We start from the raw sequence: 13,401 nt of genomic DNA on the forward strand, positions 1-13,401 counted from the left end.
AATCAAAATGAAGAAACACACATACATACACACACAACACACACCTTGCAACTCATATAAATGCTCTGGGTGGCTGTGGGACCGGGCTGTGGGACTCTGAATGCAACCCTGCAGTAAGTAATGTGTATTAAACAGAGCGAAATGCAGCCGGCTTTGCGCTTGCCATGTGATATTGCTCACACTGAATAAGGGTGCTGCCTGCAGTCAATAGTAAGCAAATTAAGTGCAAGCATACAGAGAGAGATTGGAAGAGGGAGGCAGACGGAGGCGACAACTTCATCAGATACCTCTAGTTGAAAGATAGATTTATGTTGTGTGGCTTGTGAACGTGCGTTGCTTAAGGTTTGCTCTGTAATATTGACTAATATCCAGCAACAGGTGTTCATGTAGTTTTTGCATCCTTAACATTTCTCTCTGTTTGTCCACTGTGCGTTATATGCATGCAACTGTCCAATTTATGTTAATCATGTTCATTTGCAAATGAGATGCATTGATTTATACCTTAGCCTTTTTATGTAGGGCACATGAATCCATTCCTGAGAGTGGGGATCTGTCCCTTGATCACCATTCTTAAGACAGCACGAGGTATCTTAATTGTCCAGCTGCTTTGATAAGACTAAAATATTTTAGATTTGCATGAAGATATTGCGTCAATTTTATAAGAAAGTTCTGAAGGTAGTGTTACAACTGTGAAAAGATCTGTGCGTCATGCAGAAGGAAAACCTCAACGCCTCCACATCCTGTGAACTTATTTTTGATGTGAAACTGGTTTTCACAGCTAGGCTACTTTTGTTGTCTCCCCCATCAAGTTTTTGTATTATACGTTTTTAAAAAGGTGCAGAATAGCCTAGCTATTATTAATAATAATTCCTTACATTTATATAGCGTTTTTCTGGGCACTCTAAGGCTTTACATATAAGGGGGTAATCTCCTCAACCGCCAGCAGTGTGCGTATATAATTTATGTATACAGAAAGTATTATAATGATTGCTTTTATATTAGGCCTATTAGTAATAGAAAGGCAAACATTATTATACTTTCTCGTTTGCCGTCAGCATTACGCAAATATGCATTTATATTATGTAAACAAATCTTTGAATGACTAATGAACATTTAATTTCACAAACCTTGCAAATTTAGTCGAATCAGCTGTGAGATCTTGTGAAGTGTGTATCCAGCATGATTGCGTGTTCTCTGTGACGATCGGTGTGTGTGAATTGAATGCTTTAACCTTTAAACTCATGATTTCAAATTATGCTGCGCTTTATGCATTTGCCCCCTATCATGTTCATGTCATTTTCACTGTGTGCTGTATGTAAAATCAGGGTTACTCTGGCTTTATTTGAAAAATATGATTCCTAATGCACAAAAACTGAGTGCCCTGTTGGTAACAGTGTTTACTTATATATATATATATATATATATATATATATAATGTTATTTTTTTACACATTTATTTAATCCATTGTCAAATGATTTCACATTTTTTTAATATTAATAATAATAATTAAAATAAAATATTGGTTTCATATCTGCTATCACCCCCCCCCCCCCCCCCTTTCCAGGATATCGGCATCTGCTGTCACAAACACATATCGGTCGACCACTACTACACATCCACTAGGAAACATCAGTAGGTCATTCACGAAACCCTTCACACAGTGAAGACAGAGCAGTTTTTGCACATGCATATAAATTCTTTATTAAACCTAAGTTCAAAACCTGACAGAATACAAAATCGAAAAAGACAGCAGTTTGCTATATTTCTACAGTACTAAAATATTGATGTATATTGAATTATATTTGCTAGTTATGGAAGAATGTGTTGATTTGAAATAACAGCTGTGCCAAGCTGAAAGTTGGTGTGGAGAACTGTCAAGTTTAGAAAAAGTGACTTAAGTGTTGAGAAATGTGTCCTAGCAAATGTAAAAATCAAAAAGAAGAACAGGTCTGCTATTGCTCAATGTAAATGAACTCTTGTACATTGAGTCAGGATGTTAATACAGACATTGTATGTTCAAGTCTGGCTTGCAAAATTTCCCTTTTTATTTGTCATTTGAAGTGGTTAAAAGCCCCCTTTTAGTTAAACCTTTAGTTACCAGCATTCTTCAAAATACCTTTTAGTTTTTTATTAAAGCAAAATTCATACAGGTTTGGAACAACATAAGGGTGAGTAAATGATGATAAAATTTTCATTTTTGGATGAACTATTCCTAAGAAGATATGATAGAATCACTCACCAACCTTGGCATTTAAGTTGTTGTGCAATATTTCAACTCTTGCATGAATTGTACATTGGTAAAGCCTATGAGTCCAGTGACTTTTGGATGCTGAAGACCATTTTGACAACTTTGCATCTTGCATAACACATTTTTGCATGCTCCTTATATGTAAGAGCATAATGGATGGAAACCATGAGTGTGAGTGAGATGCACAGATTCTGCTGATACAGCTTGGCTTGTAGGCTCCTTTAACTGTCTAAAACTGTCACCGGCGTCCTGCTTAAGTTTTTTTTGGAGTGGATTCATTTGACTAACACATGCTTGTGCTTTTGACCCAACACCTTTTCCTACGCAGCTGCCCACAGCATCACTGGAGCCCAGCAGCAGCGCTTGCACTGCACATGCTCTATATGTCTCACAGACACTGACCTTATTATTTATTTATTTTTTTTAGTGTTGAACGACAATGGAGGGTCCAGAGGCAGAGAGGGCTATCGCTTAGTAGGAGGTGGGAGTGAGAGCATGAACGGTTATGAAGAACTGATACGGTGGCGGGGCCGAGAGCCAGGAGCCACCTGTTCAACTCCACTGAGCCGCAACTCCCACAATGCACCAGGCTACACATCGTCCTCCAGCATGCGGCCGGGACGTAGGCCAAAGGGTAATGCTAAATTATGTTGTTTAGTAGACTACATGCCAGCAACCTTGAGCCTCAAATGAAAGACCGTGTTCATTCTGCCATGTACGCTTGTAAATTTCCTCATCCTTAGAGACAGGTTTGAGTTGTATTGTATTGAAATTGCAGCAGACATTTAGTTTTCACTTGTAAAGGAAAATTTAGGGTTAAACACAAAGGGATAGTTACCCCAAAAATGTTATGTTATGTCACCCTTATGTTGTTGTAAACCTGAGCCTCAGTCGTGAGATACATGTATTATAAGCGTCTATGGATTTTTTATTATCTATTCACTTAATTTAGGAAGTGATTAAAGTGAGAGGTTGCAAGTTAGGGACAGTGATATCTTTATATTATTTTCATAACTCAAGATTTGGACTCGTTGCGGTTTATTTATTTTTTAGGTTGTTTTGTTGGTTTCTCAATATCTGGCAACGGCGGTCACGAGAAATCCTGATCAACTGGAATAGAGATAGACCTGCCTGAAAGACCTGAAAAAGCATGGTTCATTTCAGTTTTATATTTGAACTATTGTACCTATTTGTGCAAAATGGTTATCATATATTACAATACAATGTTACAGTCAACAATGAAAACATAAATTTTGTCTATTGATTGATTGATTGTGACAAGGCCTGTGAAAATTTAGTCAGGGCAAGTAAAAAGTTTTAACCACTGGCTGAACCAGAAAATGTCCTTACTGTTAAACCCTGTCAATACGATCAAAATCCGTATCATAACACCTGTACACATATCTGTAGAACACGTAGGTTACAAAATGATATGTTAAAGTTATGAACTTAAAATATGTACTTGAAAAGAAAACAAGATTACTTTGAATAGCATCATTGTAAAATTGTGTGGAAGAGCTGAGCAAGTCTTGCACATGTATTGCCCGCTCTGTGAGTTCTACCGGTTTTTTTTTTTTTTTTTTTAAAGCAGGAAGTCAATGTATGTAAAAGGAGAATGTAAGCGTGTGAGAGTGCCAAAATTAATTTTGGCTTGTACTGCGCCTCATACACATACTTTTTTTTTTTTTTTCACACATTCTTTGGTGAATAGAAAGTTTAAAAATAGCATTAGTTTAAAGTATATTTTGTTAGTTTATTAATGCATTTGCTGTCATTTTTGATCATTTTAATACATCCCTGCTGAATAAAGCTTTTAAATTCTGAAAGACTTACTGACCCCAAATTTGAACAGAAATGTGCAATATACAACAAAAGCTTAAAAAATTAGAAGTTTATCATTTTGTTTTCAAACTCTTTGGATTCTTCAGTAAGGAAAGTTTGTTATTTAACGTTTACATTTATCCATTTAGCTGACGCTTTTATCCAAAGTGACTTACAATTGCTATATATGTCAGAGGTCGTACGCCTCTGGGGCAACTAGGGGTTAAGTGTCTTGCTCAGGGACACATTGGTGTCTCACAGTGGATTCGAACCCAGGTCTCTCACACCAAAGACGTTTGTCTTATCCACTGCGCCAACACCACCCCACTTAAGAGCTGTAAAGCTGTCTTCTGTAAATCATCCTTTTGAAATGGGACTATTTTTCTGGCTAGATGTCTGCTTTGGGAGTTCCAGTCGTATTACTATAAACATCATTCATTTTTCAATTTAAGGGTAGAGTGGAAAACCCGCAGAATTTCCATTAAGTGATTTTGTTGTGTTTTCCATGCTGCATAGGTTTATTTAGTCATTAGCAAGTTTATAATGTGTAATGTACCACCATGTACACATGAGGGCTTCAGCTTTAAACACCACTGACCCTCTCGGTGACTCTCACCTCCCAGCCAAAAAGCCCCAAGCTCATTTCATCAAATCTCTGTCAGCGTAATAACAAAGCGTGCATTCGTTTATTTTCAAGTGCTTCAAGCTTTCTCAGATTTCCACTGCACTGGGTAAACAAGCAGTCATGGAAGGAAGACCGCAATAGCCAAAGGCCCATCATCTCCCATAATGACACTGTCCTTAAGAGAGCATCTTTAAAAATGAATTTTGTGAAATAAAGATAATTATTATAATAAATAGTGGTACTAATTAATCAAATGTCTTTATGAACTGTTGTAAGAGGAATAATCTAAGAGTGCTGTGTATAGTATATACTGATATATTCAGTGCTTCATTGTTGGGCAACACTCTCTTATTTGCAGGATTGGTCTCAGAGGAAGACTTGCGCCATCATTCCCCAGATGCTGGCTTTGGGAGCGGTGTCCATGGAAACACAGGCAAGAGAATTAACTTAATCAATACATGTTGCTTCGACAGCCTCGCTTTATTTCTTTATGTGCTTATATGTGGTATGTGCCCCCCCTCTATAGGCCACCGGCCCAGCTCTGCCGAATTCACCTCCAGCAGCAATTCCCCTGTCAGCTCCAAAGGTGTGTGTGTGTGTGTGTGGTCTATGACATTTGCATGCATAATCACTTCATTAGCCAGCTATGGAAACTGCCACCTTCCCTCACACTGTCTCTCTCAGATACTATTGAGACCGTAATTGTTTCTCAGAGTTAACAAATGTCTTCAGAAAAATATTTGCAGAAATTCATTTGCAGAGGCAACGCTGTTGATGAGCAAGCATTATTTGATCATAAATAGTCATTAAATTAATCAAATAATAGTTTGATTAGTTAAATAGTCAAATTATTCATTATTTAAGATATATAGTCTATATTGTGGTATAATACTGCTGTTCAAAAGTTTGGGCTCAGTAAGATTTTATTTATAAAGAAATTAATCATCAAAAAAGCGTGCAGTCATCAAAGAATCCTGGAAAAATGCATCTTGGCTTCCGCAAAAATTCCACAGCTTTGATAATAAGAAATGTTTTTTGAGCAACAGATTTGCATATTAGAATGATTTCTGAAGCATCATGTGACACTGAAGACAGAAAACTCAGCTTTGATCACATTAATAAATTACATTCTAAAAGTATATTAAAATGGACAACAGTTATTTTAAATTGTACTAATATTTCACATTGTCACTGTTTTATTTGCATTATGCAAATAAATGCAGCCTTGGTGAGCATAAGAGATTTATTTAAAAAAGATTAAATCGTAGCCAGTAATATGACAATAACACCAGTAATATGACAATAACACTACAAATGGAACATAAAAACTCATGTAATTGGATAGCAACTTTACACCCTGCCTTTCTCTAAGTGGGTGTTTTTTTGTTATGAATATGCTATGGGATGTTTTTTTTTATATTTAGTCAACAGTCTATGTGAGAATACCCTTATAATGACCTTTGAGACAGTTTACACATTTGGCACCTCAATTTTCTCTCACAATGTGTGGCCATGTGATTTGTGGTGTTGCTAACAAAAGATAAAAAAGACGATGTGCTTTTAAAGAAAAAAATCTTGCATTATTTCCATCATTAATGAGCTATCACTTCATAATAGTGAGAGCTATTAGTGGCATGCGTTTTCTTATGAACTCTTTAGACTTAAAATGTGTTGATTGTGAAAGCTCTGCCTTCCTTCCTTCCTTCCCTTTAGAGGTGTTTGATGAGCCAAGCATCACTACCCTTGAGAGAATGTTTTCTTAAAGCTCTCTTTAGGTACACTTAAATAGCCTTTTATTGAATTAAAATTGAATAATTATATGCAAGTGCAGTTTTTGAGGGTGTATTCATGTTTGGCTTTAATCAAAGAATACCTGTTTTTCTCTCGCCATAGTTTTTTGTTGCAGTTCGGTACAGAGCCACATCTCTTTGCAGATCTTTGTTTGTTTGTATGGCAGTGGATTTCCTGCTGCTGTTTTGACACATTTTATAAGCTCTTCACAAGTTCTCTGCTGGTAAAAGTACTGTAATATGTACTGTTTGCATACACAATAAGCACATTTTGTTTGGATGTTCAGCAAAAATATTCAAGTTGAGCTTTATTGTCATTCCTCTACATGTGTGGACATACAGTGGAACGAAATGTCGTGCCTCACAGGACCCCTGTGCTACATAAATACAGACATTGAAGTGAAACAGTATAAACCTATACACAACTAACCTACTGACAGATTTTGATTATAAATATACTATACGTGTGGTGTATTGTAATGAAGTAATAATACTTTGTTACAGTACTTAAGTATTTTTTGGGAGTATCTGTACTTTACTTTTTTTTTTTTTTATTGCAGCCAACTTTTACTTTTACTCCACTACATTTTGTGATTAAAATGTATACTTATACTCTGATACATTTCCACAAAGCATATTTGTTATTTACTACAATGTAAGTAGGTTTTAAGCCGGTTTGACGACTCAGTGATCCTTTGCTCATGTCCAAACAAGTGCGCGCACAACCGTGAATGATTCATTTTCCACCCAAGTCGAGTCAGGTAGTGATAGGTAGGAAGTTCCCTAACATGTCTACTAGTACTTACGCAAACGTTGATCACACTACAAACAATACAAAACTATAACGCTATAAGGAACAGAAAAGATTAATTCTTGGTTTACCTATGTCATCAGTATATGATTAGCTCAATTAAAGCATATGGGTCTGTCACTTAATGAATGAACGACTCGAAAACCCAAAAGACTCATGAGATGAGTCTATAAGTATATAATGAGTATATAAGTACTGAGTAGCAAGATTTTGTTCAGTTTTAACTCTTTTTATCCATGTTGTATTTTTGGATAAGAATAAGCACTTCATCTGTACTTAGTGTCTTTCATTCCAACATAAGAAAACATTTCTGGAATCTGCATGTAAAAAGGTGTATTACATTTTATGTATCTCAGAGGGGACATGGATGCATTTAACCTGCAGTTGCAGATGGATAAATTATGTTTTGTTTTTAAAAAAAATGTTGAATACTGATATTTGAAATTTTTTTTTGAACATGAACAAAATAGTCGAAATGTACAAATAAAACCACCAGTCAGTGGCAACAAGTGCCTGTTAATCAGTGAGTCATTGAGATTCAACCAATTCATTCAAAACTCTGATTCATTCAGAAACAAAGCATTTGACTGTGTTAATGAGTGAATCACTGAATTATTTACTCAACCGATTCCTTCAAAAAGCTGATTCATTCAATAGGTTAACGTCAAATTCTACAGGTTCTGCACTGGAATCTAGTATTTCACCTGTTTCAGACAATGCAGTCTGAGCCGGAGCTCAGAACTGATTAGTTCATCTCATGAGTCTTTTGGGTTTTCGAGTCGTTCATTCATTAAGTGACAGACCCATATGCTTTAATTGAGCTAATCATATACTGATGACTTAGGTAAACCAAGAATTAATCTTTTCTGTTCCTTATAGCGTTATAGTTTTGTATTGTTTGTAGTGTGATCAACGTTTGCGTAAGTACTAGTAGACATGTTAGGGAACTTCCTACCTATCACTACCTGACTCGACTTGGGTGGAAAATGAATCATTCACGGTTGTGCGCGCACTTGTTTGGACATGAGCAAAGGATCACTGAGTCGTCAAACCGGCTTAAAACCTGCTTACATTGTAGTAAATAACAAATATGCTTTGTGGAAATGTATCAGAGTATAAGTATACATTTTAATCACAAAATGTAGTGGAGTAAAAGTAAAAGTTGGCTGCAATAAAAAAAAAAAGTAAAGTACAGATACTCCCAAAAAATACTTAAGTACTGTAACACACGTCAATATTCAATGCTTCTCATTGCCATGTTAAAATAAGTGTATAATTGTAAGTCTTCATTGCTGGAGCCGAGATGAATGATAGAGGGAGATACAGAGCATGTGCAGAGCAGGGGGACATGTGGAACAGTATTAAGAACCACTGCTCTAGAACATTGATTTTGAAACTTGTGAATCCATATGAATGGTTAGAAGACAGAGTCGCGATTCATGTATGAATAGATTTTTACGTGCACCTCTAGTTTTCTCTTCCTCTTCTCTAAAGCGGCGCAGCATGGCCTCGCCCCCTTTGCTGCCTTTACCCGAGGGTGGGGTTTATCTGGGTTTGTGATGTCACAAACCCCGGAAGTAGCTCATTGTAGTCCCTACCATCCGTTTTTGTAGGCATTAAACTGCCAGAATTTTAAAAGACGATATCTCCGTTTACATTGAACTTTCAGCTTCGTAACTTTGCAGATATTGTTTGTGCTCAAAGAGCAACATAACACACTAACTAACATTTAAAAAGTGAAATCGTAATGAACCACCCCTTGGAAACCACATAGAAACGTTTATAAATGCTCTGTACACGTTAGCATCGCAAAACCTCACATATCAAATTGTTCACCCTACAGTAAAATTGATTTCATTACCAAGCGAAGTGTCAAGTAAAAGCCCAGCAGCACTTAACAGAGGCCAATTTCTCCTTGGCAAGTCAGATGATGATTCAGATGGCCATTACATCACTTTGATGTTTGTGAGTGCATGTAATTGTTGAAATGACAAGCCATGATTATACTTGCTGTGAGAATAGCGCTGTGGACACAGCTAGCTTTTAAAGTGCACATTTTTATGAAATCTGACACGTTTTTACAGTTCATGTTTTATTTCCTGTCTTCCTCCAGGTTCTCTGGACCGCCTGCAGGGCCGATCGGCCAGTCTGTCCAGCGATGATGTGGTCGGACTGGGACATGAAGGCTCATCTCTCAGTCAGTCCTCTCTGATTCCTCGTAGCTCCACCGTTCCCTGTGATGCTCTGTCTGCTTCACGCTCTTCCCAGCGGCCCACTTCTCAGCGGCAGTCCTCTCCTGGCAATGAACTGGTCACCCTGGAGGAGTTCTTGCAGGAGAGTAACGCCCTATCCCCACCCACTGTAAGTTGTTTTAATGCTAACAACGTTTAACACTTCTCTGCAGACTTGTTTGTTTAGTGGTTTGACCTTTTGAAAAATTCACACTTTTCTAGAAGTTGTTGCATTCATTTGCAGGGGATTCTAAAATGTGTGGTGAATCTCACATCATTCAATTAACCTTTTTTTCCTCATATGAAGATTATGTGTGCATATTTTGCAGTGAGAATAGCAAAGGGGAATAGCAAAAAAAAAAATTTTTATTTATCTCAGGATCAGTAGACATTTATGCTCCTAATTAAATGACACCTGAAGTTTGAGCTATTTGACCCTGCACTATGGATTGTTGTTTGCTAATTGAGGATAATTAAGATAATGTCTTTGAGCGCTGTGTGAAATGTTTGTAATGCAGACACTGAGTGATGGACCTTCACCATCATCTCCATCTTTTACTGAAATACTGTAGATTTCAATGTGTTTCTGTTGTAAGACACTGCGTAAATGATAAGAAATGCATACATTTTCATTTTAAAACAATGATTTCTAGCAATAAGGGATATTTGGGGGTCAGTGGATTTTTTTTTTTTAGTTGCCAAAGTTGATAAAATATATAAATGTTTTAAAATTGTTTTTATCACCTTTATTTTTATTTATATACACATTATTATTTACTGTCATATTTAAGTGACAAAATATATTGCTGTTATTTTATTAATTTAACAATTCTTTCTTCAGTTAGTCCTTAGTTTTAACAGTGAGAATAAAAAAAATATAATATTTAATTTTTACGTTTAATATGGGCATATATCTAACAAGTTGTATCCCCACTGTCGGAGTAAAGTATTATTAGTATAATTATCTAGTAAATTTTAATGGTTACACTTTATTTTAAGCTGCAATTCTCGCTATTAACAAACCATTAACTATGACTTTCCCTCAAACTCCTAATTTGCTGCTTATTAATTGTTAGGAAGAAAGTTTTTTAAGTTTAGGTATTGGGTAGGATTAGGGCTGTAGAATATGGTCATGCAGAATATGTGAATTATAAGTAATAATTAGTAAACTAATAATTAGTATATATTAGTAATAATTAGTATAACTAATAATTAGCCAATATGTTAATAATAGGTATGCTAATAATCAACTACTTAATAGTGAGAATTGTTTCCTGTACTAAAGGGTTACCATTTTAATAACATTTTAAGTACATTTTTGGTAATTTTTCTAATACTGGAATTGAGGCACCGTTAAAACCACAAATATTTATGAGGATTTAAATGTCTTTCAGGTGCAAACAGGAAGTCGAGAGGATCTGATGACTGATTATTTCACTAGATCTACTCAACCTGTTCCTCCGCGAGATGGAGCTAAAACCCCCACCAATTATGTCACACCAACAATCAAGACTACTCCACCAGAATTAGATGGTCGGGTCCCCAAACCTGGACACAGCGTCAAACCAAGCGTTCGGCTCACCCAGACCTCCATACCTCCTTCTCACTCGCAAACCCTTCCTAACAGAGGAGCAGGACTGCGGTCAGCACCTTTGCAGCAGTCCAGTCCTCGTGGAGGTGTGGGCAGCAGCACCAGCCTAAGTCGTACATTCAGCCTGGCCTCCGCAGACCTCCTCCGCTCCAACGGGCCGGACAATTACCGTAACGAGGCAAATTCTCCCAGCCAAAACGAAGTGGTGGTGAGGAGGTCTGGAGTAGTCAACAGAGAAAGACCTATGTCCGCTAGGCTGGCTGGTTCTTCGCCGCTGCCTGGAGACCCCGGACACATATCCGTGGACCCCCGCCGTCTATCTCTCGCTCCACCAAGAGATGAGTTGTCCCTAGCTAGTCCGCCTCCAGTGCACTCTTCGTCTATGTTACTGCAGGCTGAACGGGAAAACGTTGGGAACAGTAGCAGCAGGGCAGGAGCGGCCTGTTCTGGACCGGCTCAAACCCGAGCAGCCCCCCATCGTGGCGAGGTGGCCATGGTGACTCCGGTGCGAGCCGTATCGGCGTTGAGGCTAAAGGATTTGGAGGAGGAACCTCGGGATCAAAGGCAGGCAGAGTCGCCTATGTTGAAGAAAGCAGACACTGCGAACTTATCCTACGCCACCAAGGAGCAGCCCACCAGCAAACCTGCTTCTCCAGACCCCAACAATGACCCTCAGACTGTTTGGTACGAGTACGGCTGTGTGTAGAACCTCAGACTTGGTGAAGAAACACTGTTAACATATAAAAGCCCCAGGCAGCTCTGGGAGACTGGTCATGTCCTCTAGGTGCTTCAAAGGCACCAGTTGCATTTGAAGGTCTTGCACATGTTCACACTGACCTGAAAACTGATGTATGGGGCACTTGAATGTATTTTTTCCCTTCGTATCCAATCGAATGCCATTGATTTCTGCAGCTCTCTGCAGCTCCATGGCAGTTCAGTTCATGTTCTATTCTGAATGTGGAAAACAAACGTTGGACTGTGTGCTCGGAGCCACTCCCAGCGTAATTACTGAGTAGTGGCTGCATCCATCTTTAGGAGGCACAGGACAGTTGCAGATCCATCACCGAGACAGCCTCTGAGGGACCCATTATGGGAAGCGGCCTCTCTCTCTCGCTCCCTGTTGACATACCAAACAATTGGCTCTTTTCTGCTTCTTGTGGGTGACCATGTATTCGCTGTAGGACCTGGGTTTAGCTCAGACTGTGTTCAGAAGCACACAACACTGAGCCAAAAAGAGAGACAGACAGAAGATAATTGGACACGAGAATAAGAAAGAACCTACCTTTTGATATAAGGTGGAAGAATGTATCGGGAATGGGTTTTGAGGGGGAATCTGAAGTGCTGGACATTAATCACCAAGTTTAGTTTGGTGTTTTTTTCTTTTCTTCTTTTGTTTAGTTTTGTTTTTCCAACACACTCATTTTTTTACACTGCACAACTGTTCCTTTATTGGTTTATTTATTAATGTCCTTGAGACAATTAATAACACTTGTGGTTTGTTGTTTTGAAGTGTGTGCATGAAAATGTATGCCTCATTTTTCAAATCTGCTTTTTTGTTTTGCGTGATTGATTGGTTAAGTCTGATGATGTTGAACACTGGAAGAACATAGTCTGATTATAATTGTATTTTTCCTAAGAGAAGCGTGTAGGTAAAAAAGCCTGCGGAATCCTGGAATCCCTCACTCCTGTAACCAATCTAGCACCCCTTATTCCTTATCAGTGGTGCTTTTCTGCCATCTCGTGTCACCATCTCCAACTTCTGATGGTCTGCAGGGGCTTCCACAAGTCAAAGGCAAGAGCTGATCACCAATGGCAATGGTGTATTTTAACAGAAATACATTTGGATCAAGCATTCACACTGGGTGTGTGAATATAAAGAGAATTGAATGTGCACAACTACTGGTTAAATGATTTTAGATAAACAGTTGTTTTAATACACTACTGCACATGAACATAGATCAGTGCCTGTAAGATATTGTGTTTGATGTGAGTAGATACCCTAACAACCTTTTACACTTAATGTAAAGTTTATTGTGAATGATAGAAGCCTATTTAGAGAAAGCTTTTTTTCCAAAACCTGAACTCTTTGTAATAAAGCTTTTTTTTTTTTAAATAATCCATGGAGTTGGCTTTAGTAATTTACATGAGTAAATTCATTTTTATGAAATAAAATAATAATAAATAAATGATGCCAGGGGTTGCAGCATATCTTGAGATGCCACTTGATCTAGCCAGCTAATTTGGCACCAAATGTTGAGTTATTACTGATAATAAAGCTATAAC

At 37.8% G+C, this 13,401-nt stretch overlaps 1 protein-coding gene across 1 annotated transcript in view; it reads left to right on the top strand.

The window, feature by feature from the left end:
- Positions 1-13,224, top strand: part of LOC132112948 (protein Daple) — a 66,205-nt gene extending 52,981 nt beyond the window's left edge. The window contains exons 26-30 of the mRNA XM_059520712.1: positions 2,677-2,883; positions 5,054-5,128; positions 5,222-5,281; positions 9,410-9,657; positions 10,922-13,224. Of these exons, the coding sequence (XP_059376695.1) occupies positions 2,677-2,883; positions 5,054-5,128; positions 5,222-5,281; positions 9,410-9,657; positions 10,922-11,824 (1,493 nt within the window). The 3' untranslated portion in view covers positions 11,825-13,224. The remainder of the gene's footprint in view (positions 1-2,676; positions 2,884-5,053; positions 5,129-5,221; positions 5,282-9,409; positions 9,658-10,921) is intronic.
- Positions 13,225-13,401: the final 177 nt, after the last annotated feature.

Source organism: Carassius carassius, chromosome 32 (genome assembly GCF_963082965.1).
Source record: "Carassius carassius chromosome 32, fCarCar2.1, whole genome shotgun sequence".
NCBI lineage: Eukaryota > Metazoa > Chordata > Actinopteri > Cypriniformes > Cyprinidae > Carassius > Carassius carassius.